The sequence below is a fragment of the Entelurus aequoreus genome, linkage group LG04 (genome assembly GCF_033978785.1).
Source record: "Entelurus aequoreus isolate RoL-2023_Sb linkage group LG04, RoL_Eaeq_v1.1, whole genome shotgun sequence".
Lineage (NCBI taxonomy): Eukaryota > Metazoa > Chordata > Actinopteri > Syngnathiformes > Syngnathidae > Entelurus > Entelurus aequoreus.
This window is the reverse complement of record NC_084734.1, coordinates 24,631,640-24,651,282: the sequence shown is the minus strand read 5'-3', so window position 1 is coordinate 24,651,282 and position 19,643 is coordinate 24,631,640. Positions and strand designations below refer to the sequence as shown.

General features: G+C 37.2%; 1 protein-coding gene across 3 annotated transcripts in view; it reads right to left on the bottom strand.

Annotated features, from left to right (window-relative positions):
- cfap206 (cilia and flagella associated protein 206) overlaps positions 1–18,932 on the bottom strand; it is a 57,203-nt gene extending 38,271 nt beyond the window's left edge. Inside the window, exons 1-4 of one of the 3 annotated variants that reach the window (XM_062044418.1) lie at positions 18,543–18,932; positions 17,920–18,003; positions 11,926–12,016; positions 1,309–1,497 (exon numbers count right to left, since the gene is read on the bottom strand). In XM_062044418.1, coding sequence (XP_061900402.1) covers positions 1,309–1,497; positions 11,926–12,016; positions 17,920–18,003; positions 18,543–18,647 — 469 coding nt within the window. In that variant the 5' untranslated portion in view covers positions 18,648–18,932. The remainder of the gene's footprint in view (positions 1–1,308; positions 1,498–11,925; positions 12,017–17,919; positions 18,004–18,542) is intronic. The other 2 variants (XM_062044416.1, XM_062044417.1) reach the window with 2 other exon arrangements.
- Positions 18,933–19,643: the final 711 nt, after the last annotated feature.

Here is a 19,643-nt window from a genome sequence, read left to right as displayed (position 1 = left end):
TGGCCGGCCAAAACTGCGCTTCAAAGATGTCTGCAAGCGGGACATGAAAGCCCTGGACAAACACTGAACATTGGGAAGATGCAGCAGCTGACCGCAGCAAATGGCGCAGTGTCCTTCACAAACAGCTGAAGACTGGCGAGGAAAAGATCCATGCCACAGCCAATGAAAAAAGAACCAAGCGGAAGACACGCACTCCTGCAGTTGCGCCTTCCAGCTACATCTGCAGTAAATGCGGCCGTGTTTGCCTCTCCCACATCGGACTTATCAGCCACAGCAGGCGTTGTCGCCGAGTTTAAACTTGACCTCTGGACTGGTGCAGTTTCCATAGTCGTTACGACTGACGGAGGCCTGATGATATATATATATATATATATATATATATATATATATATATATATATATATATATATATATATATATATATATATATATATATATATATATATATATATATATATATATATATATATATATATATATATATATATACATATACAGGTATATATATATATATATATATATATATATATATATACACATACACACACACAAACACACATATGCATATTATATATACATATATATATATATATATATATATATATATATATATATATATATATATATATATATATATATATATATATATATATATATATATATATATATATATATACACATATATATGTATATATACATATATAGTTTTTTTTTTGTTTTTTAAAAAAAATTTATAAATATATTTATTTTTAGGTAAGATAAACATAATAATACAATTTATCTCTAGTCTGGATGATTTAGTTCTTGTCCCTGTTGTCCTCCCGTCTCTTCCCCAAGGATGGCTCCATGAGCTGGGCAAACGCCTGGAGATGCCCTACGCAATGTTCCCTCTAATTTTTCATGTGTGTGAGCAAACGCACAAACACCCTGAGCATTCAGTGGAATACAGACGTGCAACACTGTGTGTCATACCAGCAGCACATTTGTCTCAAACCTGACATAACAATTTAAATGTCTTATTATTATAATCAAGTGACAGTAGTCAATTTCAAGAGATTATTTTCTAATACATGTGATTTGGCCCACTTAGATATATATATATATATTTTTAATCAGCTATGCACTATAGTATTTTATGCCTGGGTGGGGGTCCTGTACCCCTTTCAGAGATCACATTTAGTTCCCCTTAATACATTCACATATTGCATGAGATGAAGTGTTTATTAACTTTTTCATAAAAAAGCTCTACGCTGTCCATGGAGTCAGTGCACAGTTGAAACTTCCTCTGCAGTGTGTTTAATAGTATACCTGTTGCCTCTTGTACAGAGTTGACATCTGAAGGTGAGCCCATGCCTGAGCCCAGCAGGATATAAGTGATGATTTTACGATAAAGAACATCTAGCTGCTCTTTTGTTTTGACCCTGCTGTCTGTGATGTCCCTGCTCACTTGGTGAAGTCTCGATTCCAGCTTCCAGTTGATTTCCTTGAGGAACTCCCCTGCAAAGATAAGGACTGTCATGCTTGTAAAATATATTCTGTTGATTGACGCGTTACTACAATTGAAGACGTTTATGTCGACAAAACCGTCTATGTCAGCCTACTAATCAAGACGCATAGTGTCTGCTTAACCGGATATTGACCGTTTTTGTCGACATAAAATTTGAGAGCCAAAGTGGTCATTACTATGAAAAACCTGTCCCATTATGTCGATGTATGTGTTTGAGATAGATAGATAGATAGATAGATAGATAGATAGATAGATAGATAGATAGATAGATAGATAGATAGATAGATAGATAGATAGATAGATAGATAGATAGATAGTATTTTATTGATTCCTTCAGGAGAGTCCCCTCAGGAAAAGTTGTAGTATTCATCATTATTGCTAAACAGCGTTAAATGCAAGCAACACAACTAGGGATGTCCGATAATATCGGGCTGCCGATATTATCGGCCGATAAATGCTTTAAAATTTAATATCGGAAATTACCGGTATCGGTTTCGTTATTATCGGTATAGATTTTTAAAAGTAAAATGTATGACGTTTTTAAACGCCGCTGTGTACACGGACGTAGGGAGAGGTACAGAGAGACAATAAACCTTTAAGGCACTTCCTTTACGTGCATGCCATCCCAGTCACATAATATCTACCGGCTTTACTCATTACGAAGTGATGCAAGACATACTTGTTCAACAACCATACAGGTCACGCTGAGGGTGACCAAATAAACAACTTTAACACTGTTACAAATATGCGCCACACTGTGAACCCACACCAAACAAGAATGACAAACACATTTCGGGAGAACATCCACACCGTAACACAACATAAACACAACAGAACAAATACCCAGAATCCCTTGTAGTAGTAACTCTTCCGGGACGCTACAATATAAACCCCCCCGCTAACCCCTACCCCCCATGTTGGCATTTTTTTCCATAACTTGAGTTGATTTATTTTGGAAAACTTTGTTACATTGTTTAATGCATCCAGCGGGGCATCAGAACAAAATTAGGCATAATAATGTGTTAATTCCACGACTGTACCGTATATATCGGTATCGGTTGATATCGGTATCGGTAATTAAGAGTTGGACAACATCGGAATATCGGATATCGGTAAAAAAGCCATTATCGGACATCTCTAAACACAACCTTATATACCATTTAAACATGGACACATTGACTTCCTTTTCAGTAAAAAGTAAGCATCAAAATAAAAGTATGGACGTATTAACCATTTAAAAGGGCTGTTTGAAACTTGCTCAAAGTGAAATTTTTCTAAACAAAAAATATAACATGAACATCACCGGGTAGCTTGTTACTAGTTATTAGTGGTTTAAAGGGGAACTTTGCTTTTTGGGGGAATTTTGTCTATAATTCACAATCCTTATGAGATACAAGATTACATTTCCTCTTACGACGGAGCCAATGGGAGCCATGACGTCATTGCGTCTATTTCGACCATAAAACCCAATAAATAACCGTCCAAAAAGTGACAACAATACTCCATTTACATTCCGTGACCTGAATTTTTACCAAGTATTAGCGATATTAGAGTATATAGCGTTATTATAAGCGCTAACATTAAGGACCTAGATTTAGTGGCACATTGATCAGAGAGGCAACTTCCTTATCCTGCTGTATTGACATTATGAGCTGGTGCAGTGCTTTCTGCACTCAGAGCTCCATCCATCCATCCATTTTCCACCGCTTATTCCCTTCGGGGTCGCGGGGGGCGCTGGAGCCTATCTCAGCTACAATCGGGTGGAAGGCAGGGTACACCCTGGACAAGTCGCCACCTCATTGCAGGGCCAACACAGATAGACAGACAACATTCACACTCACATTCACACACTAGGGCCAATTTAGTGTTGCCAATCAACCTATCCCCAGGTGCATGTCTTTGGAGGTGGGAGGAAGCCGGAGTACCCGGAGGGAACCCACGCAGTCACGGGGAGAACATGCAAACTCCACACAGAAAGATCCCGAGGCCGGGATTGAACTCACGACTACTCAGTATCTTCGTATTGTGAGGCAGACGCACTAACCCCTCTGCCACAGTGCTGCCAACTCAGAGCTTGTGAAAGTTAATTAACGATCATAAATCATGCCTCTCAAGTGTACCAACCTGAGATGTTGGTACACTTTGACAGAACTTGGACCCGGAAATGGCAAAAAGAACCCGAAAATAAGCTTTTTTTCATCCCCCCTTTTTCCTTCACGAGGATTATGAGTGATTCTTCATCTAAACGATAATATACTGTATCAACATCCTAACAGTCGACATCCCAGTGAGAGCAGACATTGTACAGTAAATTAGGGCTGGGTGATATATCGAGTTTGTAAGACATATCGATATATTTTCAAACAAGATATGAATCAAGAAAATATCGTTATATCGATAAAATTTATTTAACGTTAAAATGACCAAACGCTGCTTATTTGTTGTGTTCCTTGTTCTCCCCCGCTTCCCACTCGCTACTAAACCCCTCCCCTTCCTCCTTCCAAGACGTGCAAGCACGTATAAGTACATCCATGATTGGTTGGTTGTTTACAATGATGAGTCACGATTGGTTGAGATTATGGCAAAACATTAAGGACAGGCTAATCAGAGGCAAGATAGGGCGGGTCATCGAACCAGGAAGCGAAATCACAACAGACATCCCAAATGACGACAAGAGAGTCGTAGAAGAGAAGAGGGAATATTCAAGCAGGCGATTTATATATTAAAAAAACTAGTGGAAGATGGCAGAGGGATTCTCTTCTTTTAATTTTTCTTTTAGCGATATAGACGACGTCCAGGAAACCGACAATGCGTCTACTTGGCCACATTTGGACAAATGTATGCGTCTGGATAAAACGTTCATTTGAGTTGTTTACCATGTAAGCCCAAATCAAAACTGTTCTCGAGTTGCCGAGCCGGGCATATTTCGCATGAGAAATGCTGCCGAAAATGTATGCCAAAGTGAGGAAGATCATAGCCGCACAATTAAGTAAAGTCACTTACTTGGCGCTGACCAGAACCGTACGTGTGTGACAATCCATTACATCGTTGACTGGGAATTAAAAAGTGCCTGCCTGCAAATGTATTTTTTATCTGAGTTTGATACATTTTGTATTATTTGCACAGCTATGTTATTTATTTTATGTAGAAAGAATGTGTTTCTATTTTATTTATGTTATGTAATTCTGTGCTACTTAAACAGTTTATTTTCTGTGCTGTTAATACCCATCTTAACTAGGTTAATAAAAGTGCCACTGACTGTTTACAGTACAGTTGTCATTCAGTTCAATTTCAGTGATTCTCGCTCAAAAATGAATACCTTTATATGTATACTTTCACCGGAAAATATATCGAGATATATATCGAATACCGAGTTCAAGAAAAAATATATTGAGATATACTTTTTCGTCCATATCGCCAAGCCCTATGTCAGCCTACTAATCAAGACATAGTGTCTGCTTAACCAGACGTTGACATTTTTGGTTGACATAAAATTTGAGAGCCAAAGTGGTCATTCTTATGAAAAACCTGTCCGTTTATGTCGATGTATGTGTTGTAATATTCATCATTATTGCATTAAATGCAAGCAAAAAACCTACTGCCTTGTTATACAACATTAAAACCTGCACACATTGACTTCCTTTTCAGTAAAAAGTAAGCTTCAAAATAAAAGCATGGACATATTTACCTGGATACACCCATTTAAAATATTACATGAACATCACCAACTAGCTTGTTATTAGTTATTAGTGGATTAAAGGAGAACTTTGCTTTTTTGGGGAATTTTGTCTATAATTTACAATCTTTATGACATACAAGAACACATATGTCTTTTTAAATGCATTCTAACTCGTAAATAAAAGTCATCTTACGATGGGCCAATATTTCTGACGTCATTGTGTCTATTTCGACCATAAAACCCAATAAATAACCGTCCAAAAAGTGACAACAATACTCCATTTACAGTTTGTGACCTGAATTTTAACCAATTATTTATATTTATATTATTATTATAAGCGCTAACATTAAGGACCTACATTTAGTGGCACATTGATCAGAGAGGCAACATTCTGTATTGACATCATGAGCTGGTGAGCTGCTTTCTGCCCTCAGAGCTCGTGAAAGTTAATTCTAGATCATAAATCATGCCTCTCACCTGGATAGAAATATGATGTGGCCATAACCTGAGATGTTGGTACACTTTGACATAAAAACTTGGACCCGGAAATGGCAACAACAAAAAAAAGGAAAACACGCTTTTTTCCACCCACTTCGCGAGGATTATGATTCTTCATCTAAATGGTAATATACTGTGTCAACATCCTAAGAGTCGGCATCCCAGTGAGAGCAGACATTGTACAGTAAATGATGTTTTATTATGTTTGTTGTCTCTCATGAAGTCTGCATTAGGTAGTATTCAGTGATGTTGTCGAAGGAAAAAGCAAACAATGTGATTCGTTTGTGAAATTAATGTGCCGCCGTATGCTTAAAATGAATAAAGTATGTAAATACTACATGTTATAATGAATGTGCCAGGCCTGTTACTACATTACATATATACTTACAGCGTGTCTATAAAAAGGTGTTTGGATGTTTTTATATCGGCAGAATAGAGTGACTCCCATAGGCTCCACTGTAAGCTAACTTTTGATCACATTTAATTACTAATTAGAGTGCATAAAAAAATGTTCTTGTCTTACATACTGTGAATGATAATCAAATTCCAAAACAGTGCAGTTCTCCTTTAACAGAACATATTTTTAAAATGTCCATATTTTTCACAATTACTAATTGTATTGAAAAAAAAATTGCTTGTTGCCCGAGGAATAACTCTGGCGTACATGACTGTCACTGCCACACAGCCAGAAAATGGCAAAAGCAATCCCACAGAAGCAACTAACATTTGCAGTCATTTTGTTGGCACGATACATTCAATGATTGCGAACATTAATAGCTCAACTCTGCCAAATCGCGAACACAGAGTTACTGCGTGTGTTTTACGTGGGGACAGTTTAAGTAATTAAAGCCGGAAGAGGGTGGGATACAATGCTTAGAAGAATTAGGAACGTCCATGCCCTCTAGCCAGTGACATGCTCTTAGGTTCAAGGCAGGTAAGGCACTTTGGAGGTTTTTTCGGGAATTTCACCTTCATAAAAAAAATAATTATTAAATACTTTATTTATTATTTTATAAAAAATAATTATCATTTGGTGTCTTACCTTTTATTTGTATGTGAGGTACATGCACCTATCCTCACACAGGAAAAGTTCTTACACGGTACATGGACCTGAATTTAAAAAGTCTGATCACCTAATGTTTTATCTAAAAGTTCAGTTTAGAAGCTGTGTTTCCTTTGCAGTTCTTCTCAAAAAAATCAATATTTCTAAAATTTTGATAAAGTACATTTGTGACTTGTAGGTGTTTACATTAAAGGGTGTTTTGCGTCATGAGCCGTAATTCTTGTAAAACTCCACTTTGAGGAAGATATTGTAGGCACTGCTGTTGCCGGGATGTCAATAGAAGACGAAGGTAGTGAGTGATTGCTCAAAGGCAACATCCTTACGGCCCTCTTGACACATGCAGGTCTCTCCAAGCTGCGAGACGGCCCGATGGGGCGGTGCCGCCTCGCTCGACCTCGGCAGACCGTTTGGAAGCGAGACCAAGACGACCTGACCTGTCTTCCCAAGTTGTCATGCATGCGTGGCCCGCCGGTTCGGTGTTTAGGTGCCATCTAAACGCGGAAAAAGTGTTCCTATTAAGCTTTTGTGAAAAACTTCAATATGAAAACGTCTCAAAAACCATCCCATGAGAACAAAAAAATATTTGAGTGATATTTAAGAGGTTTTTCGAAATAATTTCGAAATGCAGCTATAGACATTTCATGAGCTTGTATATTTTAGGGTCTTACAAAGTAGTCGACTAATCGACTTTAAGAGCCACAATTTGACCTTTTTTTTTTTTGGATCACATGATTTCTGCGGAACACATTATTTTCTTTTGCACTGATGTGGTAGAAGTAGCCAACACGGGATTCTAGGTGCGTTGTGGCTGTGATAAAAGTTTCTGTCTGCTTTGTGGTCTTCGACACGCTGGGTGTGTGCAGTTCAGAAATAGGAGTGCCGACACTGACAAGTCCCTGTGAATTGGTGCGCTTTTGCAAGAGACAATTGTTATGTGAAATCAAACTACATAGAGAAAGACAAGTGGGTTGGACTTCCGTGATACCTGATTTTGGTGTTTTTGACATGGACAAGTGCCATATTAATAAACATGGAGTGTTTTATTCTGAAAATCAACAGCTATATTTTGTTTATATGCTGTACTTCCTGTCCTGCACTACCTTTATTAATGCAAAATTGCTTCGCCTTTGCTGACATTCTGTAAAACTAGAAGCTTTGCGTATTTCCTTCAAATATCTCCGGAACATCAGGGGTGAGACTGTTAGAAATGCAATGCAGCACAGCTGCTGGAAAGCAGCAGTAGCACGAGCAGCTACTGCATACATACTCGGCGCATTTTAGGGTAAGGCGTAAATTAAGTTGATGTAAAATCTGATTTAAAGCTTATTCATATGACTGTGTGATTCCTGTGCATGTAAATACACATTGTTGCAAAGCATTCTCTTTTCCTGTTTTTATTTATGGCAGGGAAAACTATGAAGGTCTTCATCAGTGACTTGACTATCATTAGTGACTGATCGACCTTAAAAAATCTGAAATCGTGCAACCCCTAGTATAGATAACCCTCCATCTTAATAGTCACATTCATTCATATATTGATTTGTTTAGCAAAGCACTAAAATATAGCTAGCTCATCACAATTCATACACTGCAAATGATTTCACACTTGGCAAGATTTTACATTTTATTTCTAGAAATTTCCTGTTCTAGGGGCTATTTAGTTATTTTGAGTCATAAACATTACATCATAATCTTATCAGATCGGGTCTCCCTCTGTCTAGCATGAAAAGATTACAGTTGGTACAAAATGTGGCTGCTAGACTTTTGACAAGAACAAGAAAGTTTGATCATATTACGCCTATACTGGCTCACCTGCACTGGCTTCCTGTGCACTTAAGATGAGACTTTTAGGTTTTATTACGTATAAAATACTAAATATTCTGGCTCCATCCTATCTTGCTGATTGTATTGTACCATATGTCCCGGCCAGAAATCTGCGTTATTGGTGATTGCCAGAGCTGGGGGCTCTAGAGCGTTTTGTATTCAGGCTTCATTACTCTGGAATGCCCTTCGGGTAAGAGTTAGAGATGCTGCCTCAGTAGAAGCATTTAAATCCCATCTTAAAACTAATTTAAGACCATTAAATAGACCCCTTTTTAGAACAGTTGACCTGCCGCTTCTCTTTTCTGCTTTGCCCCTCTCTCCTGTGTGGACAGGTTATCAGGTGGCGACAGATCAGTTTCCACAGAAGAGGAATTAGCTGTTCTAAGTTGGGACCCATTGGGTTTAGTTTTTTCTTGCCAGAATGTGGGTTCAGAACCAAGGATGTTGTTGTGGTTTATGAGGGCCTTTGAGGTACTTGTGATTAAGGGCTGTATAAATACATTTTGATTGATGGATTAATGTTAGCAGTCTCTAAAATCTAGTCTTTTTATTCCTGCGATAAGTTGTCGAATTGTCCAGGGTGTACCCCCGCCTTCCATGCAACTGGGATTGCCTCCAACACCCCCCGCCACCCAGAGAGGGACAAGCGGAAGAAAATGGATGGATGGATGGATGGATGGATGGTCTTTTTATCTTTTATTTGTTAGCTCTTTTTTGCAGTGTATTGACTCGGTGTGTGTACCAACTCAGCACTTCTCAGAATGTTTTTTTTGTATTTGAAGTCCTATTAGCAAGAATAATGATCAGATGTCACACTTCCATTAAATGCGTTACACTAGCTGCAGATTGTACAGTGTAGAAAGTGATGGTGTAAAAAAGTTACTGAAAACATTATTTTGGCGACGTTGCTGACAAACAGAAATAGCCTGACTTGCTTGCGCACTAAAGAAGACAGGAGATACTTGCGAATGCATTAAATGAGAAAACAAATATGAGGCACTGTCTCGTTTTGTTTCTATGAAAGTATTCATTCAGTGCACTCAGGACATGGCACACTGCACAAAACTGGTAAGTTTGCATACGCACTATAGGTCATACTTGCCAAACTTGAGACCTCCAATATCGGGAGGTGGGGGTTAGGGGGTGGGGGCGGGGTTATTTACAGCTAGAATTCACCAACTCGAGTATTTCATATATATTTCATATATATATATATATATATATATATATATATATATATATATATATATATATATATATTTTATATATATATATATATATATATATATATATATATATATATATATATATATATATATATATATATATATATATATATATATATATATATATATATATGTATGTATGAAATACTTGACTTTCAGTGAATTCTAGCTACATATATATATATTTATTTATTTTATTTACATAAAAGAAATACTTGAATTTCAGTGTTCCGGTGGCTATCCATTAGATGGCAGTATTGTCCTGTTTAATTTCTCCGTTCATGATGAATATATCATTTCGGCCACCGTGTTCAATGGAGAAGTCTGTTCTACATATTTACAGGCAACATACACCTTCCCTTTCGAACTGTCCTGGATGAACTGAAATTCTTGTTTCCATTCGTTTGAATTCGTTAGGCAAGCTGTTTATATTGTGGGAAAGCGGACGTGAGAACAGGCTGTCCCCACTCAGTCTCAGGTTCGCATTGAGCTGGAGGGGGCGTGGCCTCCAGTTCCGGCTGAATACCGGGAGTTTGTCGGGAGAAAATCTCTGCCGGGAGGTTGTCGGGAGAGGCGCTGAAGTATGCTATGGGGCTCCTTTCTCTCATGTGCTTAAGGTAAAAAAAACGGCACAATCGCAGTTTCTGGATGTGCAGCATTCTCCCCTTTGACTTAGGTCTGTCAATACGAGCATTTATCCAATATGCGCACTTTGGGTGGCACAACCCTAAGATTCCCTGTCAAAACTGGCCTTCTGTATTCGTCCATCGCCTTAACTACTTTTTCTCCACTTATGCACCTCTGAGGCTGCATCCACTTATGCACCTCTGAGGCTGCAATAAGTGCAGCTCCCTGGGAAAGAGAAACATTATATTGCACTTGAAGTTCGGATGCAGTGTACATCACTCAGAATAAAATGATAAAAGAAACTCCTGGAAAATATAAAATCTATTCTGATCAATTATATTGAAAAACCTGAAAAAAATCATTAAGACAAGGATAAAATGACCAGGACAGTCTGAATTAATGCATATCATTGTCTCGTCTGCTAGAGTTGAAGAGAAGAGTGCGACCACAGCGGAATGTGACCACATGTATTGGCCGTTTTTGGACATCTTGCTGGAGCTAACGGATGTTCAATGCATGCAATGATTTCGGCTGGTCAGGCCATCATCGAACTATTTGACTATATAATTGAAAATGCATAATGTAGCTTTTCTCAATTGATTTTTTGACATTTAAAATCAAATTATCATGCAGAACACAGACAGTTGCACTTACCAGAACTCTACACAAGACATCAGGGTGTCTACAACAAATGAAAAGATTTCATAGGAAGAAGACGCTGAAGTTTAGGGATGAGGAACATTGTTAACCTTAATTTTTAATTGCTGGAAAGGTTTTATAAATGTGGAAGTAGTACAGTAGATATTTTTTAAGATCAATGGGCATTTGTCTTTGGAAAATCTGGAATTTCCATCCATCCATCCATTTTCTACCTCTTGGGGGGGGGGGTGCTGGAGCCTATCTCAGCTGTGGAAATTCACCATGTGGAAAATTGATAGCCTGAATGAGCCAATATTTTCATATTGAAATGGTTTGAATCGGTTTCAGAAATGTGACAAATTGAAAGCTTCAAAAAATTACCCATTAATTTTCAATGGGAATTTTGTCATGGAAAATATGGAATTAAATATAATGTACGAATATTTTCAGAAATAGATTGACCATTGCTTTTGAAACATTTTGAAACTTACCTGTTTCAATCAGTTGAGATATTTGGAAGTAAAGAAAATAAGTAAAGGGACGTTGGTGCTCTTTAGCATTCACACAACAATAACAATAATAACAATAAAAACAGCAATACTACTACTACTATTACTACTACTACTAATACTACTAATAATAGACAATTGCATATTTGCTCATGTATAGGTTAATACAAAAAAATGGTTTCATTGGTTAAAGGGCTTCAGGCTTTTGTTGGATTTCTAGTTCTTCATGTGAGTTAAGAGTTATGTTCATTTTTTGATTTTAAAAAGAATACAACCAAGTATTTCTGAAACTTTATCCAATTACATTGAAACACTGCATATGACCATGTGTGCAACACACGAAACTCACTTACGTCGAGAAGAGTAATTCATATCAAAATACACTTGCATTTTGATTGTGTCAAGGGATGGACTGCTTGCAGTTGTGCGTCTCGCCGTACAGATCTGTAAGAAATAGCGTAAACTAAATACAGTTTTAAGATTTCATATCCACACAGGCTGAACTCAAGCAATTATACTGGAAAAAAGGTGGAGGGATTATTTCTTAAGTGTCATATCTGCTAACTCTATTTATATTCACAATAACAATTCAGACTCTCTAAAGGTCAAATAGTGTCATCAGACAGCACTAATGTTTCCCATACATTCATTTATTTGTGGCAGCTTTCCCACCTGATTGCCCACACTTATTAACACATTGCGGCGGTACCTTAACTTACGAGTAACTTGAGATACGAGCTGTCTTTGGACTTTTTGTTATGATTTAAGTGCGAGTGTACCTTCAGTTACCAGTATTTCCACCGTCGGTTGAAGTAGCCCTTTGAGCAGTAAAGAGCTAATATACTGTACTGTCTGTTACACATTGTTCCTGCTGAGTTTACACAAGAAACAAACATACTGGAACGTCTGTGTAAACGTTACAAGGAGGACGAGAAGGTGATCCATGATCAATTGCTTTATTGTGCAAGACTGGTACCACCGTAACACACCAAAACATAAACTACAAACAAAAAGGATGTAGCATAAATTGGTCACTGTACACAGGCCAAATTAAAATGTCACTGTCTTCTCCACCACTGTCATCAATGTCATCTCTCTCTGTTCTGAGTTACGAGCTTGGTAATTGAACAAATCCATCCATCCATCCATCCATTTTCTACCGCTTGTCCCTTTTGGAGTTTTGGGGGGTGCTGGAGTATATCTCAGCTGCATTCGCGCGGAAGGCGGGGTACACCCTGGACAAGTCGCCACCTCATCGCAGGGCCAACACAGATAGACAGACAACATTCACACTCACATTCACACACTAGGGCCAATTTTTAGTGTTGCCAATCAACCTATCCCGAGGTGCATGTCTTTGGAGGTGGTAGGAAGCCAATCATGCTCATAAACTGAGCTGATCATCAGAACACCCACATTTCTGGGAGGAGAAGATGCAAACACAAATTAATCACACACAGTGTCCATCCATCCACCCATTTTCTACCGCTTGTCCGGGGTCGCAGGGGGTGCTGGAGCCTATATCAGCCGCAATTGGGCGGAAAGCGGGGTACACCCTGGACAAGTCGCCACCTCATCGCAGGGCCAACACAGATAGACAGACAACATTCACACAGGTACATGTTTTTGGAGGTGGAAAGAAGCTGAGTACCCGGAGGGAACCCACGCAGTCACGGGGAGAACATGCAAACTCCACACAGAAAGTTCCAGAGCCCGGGATTGAACTCAGGACCTTCATATTGTGAGGCACATGCACTAACCCCTGTGCTGTGCTGCCACACATTGTGTCATTTTTTGTGTGTAGAAAAAACATGTTAAACTGGCAGTTGCGCAGAAATGGCTGTGGGAAAGGAGTTGTTCGCGCTCCAAGTCTGTCCTATGTATGCTTGTCAAAATACATGGACTTGAAAAAAAAATAAAAATATTAGACACATGTTCTAGTCAGCCATATTATTTTATGCTGGATGACTTAAGGCAGTGGTTCTCAAATGGGGGTACGCGTACCCCTGGGGGTACTTGAAGGTATGCCAAGGGGTACGTGAGATTTTTTTTAAATGTCTGTCAAAAAGAACTGTGAAAAGAAATGCAACAATGCAATATTCAGTGTTGACAGATAGATTTTTTGTGGACATGGTCCATAAATATTGATGTTAAAGATTTATTTTTTGTGAAGAAATGTTTAGAAATAAGTTCATGAATCCAGATGGATCTCTATTACAATCCCCAAAGAGGGCACATTAAGTTGATGATTACTTCTATGTGTAGAAATCTTTATTTATAATTGAATCACTTGTTTATTTTTCAACAAGTTTTTAGTTATTTTTATATCTTTTTTTCCAAATAGTTCAAGAAAGACCACAACAAATGAGAAATATTTTGCACTATTATACAATTTAATAAATCAGAAACTGATGACATAGTGCTGTATTTTACTTCTTTATCTCTTTTTTTCAACCAAAAATGCTTTGCTCTGATTAGGGGGTACTTGAATGAAAAAAAATGTTCACAGGGGGTACATCACTGAAAAAAGGTTGAGAACCACTGACTTAAGGGACTGATTAAAACATTCAATTGATGTATTTTGGTGTCTGTTCGTGTTTTTTTAATGGCATTCGTTTCATTTAGAAAATATATTATCACAGCATATCTCCTTTATAAAAAAAGACGTGTCGTAATATGCTTTTTCTTGCGTTTGGATCATTCCAGACGCATGAATGCACAGCGGTATTGTGATGGTACACCGCCTCCCCACAGAACATGCCGTCATCGTGCTAAAACAAGTTTATTGTTATGATTCTATATTGCAGAAAAAGTGCCACATAATATAGATGTGTGCTGCTTGTTTAACATTGCAAACCCCCATAGGCAGGAGCGTGATGACATGAATGTGGAGGGAACTTAAAAAAACAACCTAATTTAAAAAACGCGGTCTGCGCCACTTTTGCACGTGTTATCAATTTGTTCATGAAGTCTCAGTAAATCACATGCAACACACCCTCTAATATTAAATGCAATTTTATAGTTTTTCCCCACATCTGCAGTCCCGTCCAAGGTTTCTCATTGTGCCCATTGGGTTGAGTTTTTTCTTTCCCTGATGTGGGATGTCGTTGTGGCTTGTGCATCCCTTTGAGACATGTGTGATTGAATTACACAGTAAATAAACGTTGTTTGATTGATTGACAGCTCTGATTAATGTCACCGACCGGTAATCGGCGTGGTCGATCATCAACTTTTTCTTTTACAACTACAACAGAACTACATCAGAAGACACAATATACACATAAGACACCAATATTTAGTACTTTTAAAAATAAATAATTATTGAAGTAAATGGTAACGACCACTGCTCAAGCCCCAGTCCTTATGCCCTGCATGAGAAAATATACCTTTTTGCTGAGGCCCCTTTTTTTTTAATTCTATTTAAAAATAAAATTTGCTCTCAGTGTCAATAATTCTCCCTAAATATGTGTTGATGTTTGACGGGACATTTATTTGAGTTTTTGTGAGAATTCTTATCTGGTCTGCTCAGCTGCTTTCACCACTGTGCTAAACTATGTCGCTAATGGCCTGACCTTTCCTAAAAAATTATGTTAAAATAAAAAACTTAAAGCCTTCTGCAGCTGTTAACTAACGTATACTATTCATGTTTAATTAACTTTTACTTCAAATTAATATTGGCTCCAGATATCGGTTGTCGGCCTCCTTCACTACTAATAATTGGTTTCAACCCTGAAAAAAAAATTGGTCGACCTCTACTGCAGACAGTCGAACTCTAGACACAACTGGTCTATGTTTGGTTAGCAACTTTTCAGACCCTCTTGGCCACTTGAACTGTTTTGCTGATAATGTCCTAAATGAGCCAAAGAGACTGTTGAAAGCCACTTATCAATCAATTAGATGCAAATGACGTATTAGGAAAATTAGTGATGCAATCATCTTTGCAGCTTGTAGGACAACCAATAACTAATTTTCTCACAAAGCAGTTGACAACAATGTTTCTGTGTCTCAAACCCAATACCTTTATCAGTACGCTTAATTCGTTCACAACATAGACTGAGTGCATACTGTAAGTGCGTTAAAATTAAGTCGTACTGCAAAATGTGTTGCACACATAATGGCCAAAAATGATAAGTGTGCAGTGATGGACACTTGCAACCCTCATTAGTCGCCATCTTGACTACACAACATAGAAGACTAACATGAGTGGTTGTAATTCCCCATTAAAAAAGAGAGAAGAGGAAGTGGGGAATTAGTGCAACCCTCATTTCAGGGAACTACACGTCACTTTCAAAATCCATACACTCAGGAACTGTAAGTACACAGTGAATACAGTATACTTATACTGTATTCTTTGTACTGACAGAAGTGTTCCATTTGAAACCCTGTGTACAGTTTTGATTGCGTGGATTTTGACAGTGCAGTGCTATTTTAAACGGTCGTTGCGAACTTAACAATAATTACTTAGTAATATTTACCTGCTTCTTCTCGATCGCTCTCTCTCTTTTTTGAATGGTGAATTGCAAAAATGGTGCACTAATGAATTTATTTTTCTTAATCAATTGTATGTAATAAAAGAGAATACTTGTATTATTTTGTTGATGTTGTTACATAATCTTGTTATATTTGGACACACCTTCTCATTTCAATGCGTTTTTTTTAATTTTCATGACTATTTACATTGTCGATTGTCACTGAAGGCATCAAAACTATGACACTTGTGAAGTTAAAACCATTTCTCTTGAAGCTCATCGAGAGAATGCCAAGAGCGTGTAAAGCAGTAATCAGAGCAAAGGGAGGCTATTTTGAAGAAACTACAATATAAAACATGTATATAACTCCACATGTGTTCATTCATAGTTTTGATGCCTTCAGTGACAATCTATACCAGGGGTCACCAACCTTTTTGAAACCAAGAGCTACTTCTTGGGTACTGATTAATGCGAAGGGCTACCAGTTTGATACACACTTAAATAAATTGCCAGAAATAGCCAATTTGCTCAATTTATCTTTAACTCTATGTTATTATTAATAATTAATTATATTTACACTTAATTGAACGGTTTAAAAGAGGGGAAAACACGAAAAAAATGACAATTCAATTTTGAAACATAGTTTATGTTCAATTTTGACTCTTTAAAATTCAAAATTCAACCGAAAAAAAGAAGAGAAAAACTAGCTAATTCGAATATTTTGAAAAACCTAAAAAAATAATTTATGGAACATCATTAGTAATTTTTCCTGATTAAGATTAATTTTAGAATTTTGATGACATGTTTTAAATAGGTTAAAATCCAATCTACACTTTGTTAGAACATATAACAAATTGGACCAAGGTATATTTCTAACAAAGACAAATCATTATTTCTTCTAGATTTTCCAGAACAAATTTTTTTAAAGAAATTCAAAAGATTTTGAAATAACATTTAAATTTGATTCTTCAGATTTTCTAGATTTGCCAGAATAATTTTTTTGAATTTTAATCATAATAAGTTTGAAGAAATATTTCACAAATATTCTTTGTCGAAAAAACAGAAGCTAAAATGAAGAATTAAATTAAAATGTATTTATTATTCTTTACAATAATAAAAAAAAAAATTACTTGAACATTGTCAGAATTGTCAGGAAAGAAGAGGAAGGAATTTAAAAGGTAAAAAGGTATATGTGTTTAAAAATCCTAAAATCATTTTTAAGGTTGTATTTTTTTTCTAAAATTGTCTTTCTGAATGTTATAAGAAGCGAAGTAAAAAATATAATGAATTCATTTAAACAAGTGAAGACCAAGTCTTTAAAATATTTTCTTGGATTTTCAAATTCTATTTGAGTTTTGTCTCTCTTAGAATTAAAAATGTCGGGCAAAGCGAGACCAGCTTGCTAGTAAATAAATACAATTTAAAAAATAGAGGCAGCTCACTGGTAAGTGCTGCTATTTGAGCTATTTTTAGAACAGGCCAGCGGGCTACTCATGTTGTCCTTACGGGCTACCTGGCGCCCGCGGGCACCGCGTTGGTGACCCCTGATCTATACAATGTAAATAGTCATGAAAATAAAGAAAACGCATTGAATGAGAAGGTGTATCCAAACGTGTGGCCTGCACTGTAGGCAACAAATACATTTCTAGATGAAAAAAAAACCTTTGACTAATATCTTTGTCCGTGTTTTATTCTGATTATTATCATAATCAAATAATTTGCTCAATACATTAAGTTAAATTAAAGACAAAAAAAAATCATTTGATGAGCTTGAAAAATGTACAAATGTAAAAAGGACCAGTGTCGGTATACTGCTGGCCCTTGGTATCAGTTTGATACCGAGATTTTGAGAGCCAGCCCATGGTGTTAATAACTCACCTCTTTAAATATTTGCATGTCATAGTTGGTCAGTGTCTGATCAACATTATACATATCCCTTGTGTCCTGCACAACACACATCTCCTGAAATACAGAAAAAGGGTACATTAACAAAGTAACTAAATAAATCTGAAAACAAAAAAAAGGCATTACGTAAAGTAGGGCTCCTTATATGAAACGTTGTTACCTTTACAGAGAATATGTTCTTGTCTCACGATATTTTCACACTGATTTTTTTTCTCAATAGATTAATGATTCGGGAATGGTCACTACTTTCTACCAACTTTTACGGATTGTGTCCCCCTTTGGTCCTCAGAAAATCATACATAATTCATTTAATTCAATATGCTACTGGCTTGTTACAGAGGTGGTCGCCAGTGACGTCGCCACGTAGTTGGAGAAAGACATCCATTACGCTAACGTTCATTGAAAGCCTCAAGTGACATTGTTCGCTTTTCCTTCGACCATAGTTGATTATTTTACAGTTGAAGGTGTATGGACGATATAAATTACACATTAATTTATATTTGAAAGTGTATGGACGATACAAAATACACATTATTTTATAGTTGAAGGTGTATGGACGGCTGAAATGAAACATGGAAACAATGTAGTTTTCTCACCACCATGGAATCCACTGAGTCCCCCGACAAAGGTCCTGTCAAGCACATTTGCGTTAATTCTATTAAAATTGTTTCAATCACGCGTTCAGCCTGAGCCCGAGACATATTTACACCCCGCAGCAAGTGTTGAGTTGGCGTGTGTTGGCAAGGGGTTGCCCTTGGTGATGGAAGTTTCTTCGTTTTTAACGAGCCGCCTATTTTGGCTCGGCACACAGAAAGTACTCGTTTATTTCGACGATTTATTCATGAGTTTGATTGGATCGCTCCAATTATTAGTAAAATCGACACCTTGGGTAATATAAATATTAGCGTTACTATCGCTGTAGGATTGATATTTTTCAGTGTTTTATGTTCATTTTCCCAAATATCTTTTTGTGTTGTTCATATTGTAGCGGCTGGCTACGGGGTGTTAGCCAATGACTTTGACTTGGGGGCGGGACTTTCGGGGAGAGATAGGGAAGTGACGTTGAGTATAGGAAGTAAGGCGTTTGAGTATTGCTGGGAAAAGAGTGGAGACGCACATTGGGGTTGTTATGTGGTTGTATCGCATCTTGTGCCATAAAGACAAGACAAACATAGAAGATGTATGAGTCTACATTCCTGAAATATTACAATATTATTACATTGTTACGGTGGCCTGGAAGTACAAAACACCTTATAATTTCATGAAATAAATTATGACAGAAAATAAATTAAAAAAGACAAAACACTTTTCTGAAACTCTAAAAACAGAAACAAAAGCTGAAAAGAGTTACAATTTCATAAACTGAAAAAGGAATGTCCAGAATCCCAGATTGACAGCAAAATCAACCAGTTATTTTGTTAATGTCAGCAGAGTGCCGAATGAGAAAATAAAGACTCAGCGGAAATGACCAAAATGATTGGTTGATTTAGCTGTCAATGTTGGATTTGGAACATTCCTTTTCGGGTTTCTGAAATTGTAAATTGTTTAGTCCACGGGTGTCAAACTCAAGGCCCGGGGGCCAGATTCGGCCCGCCACATCAATTAATTCGGCCCGCGAAAGCCCTGAAATATTATGAGTCAATAAAGCATTTGATCATTTACTAAATGTAATCTTTTCATTGTGACAGAAAGAAATA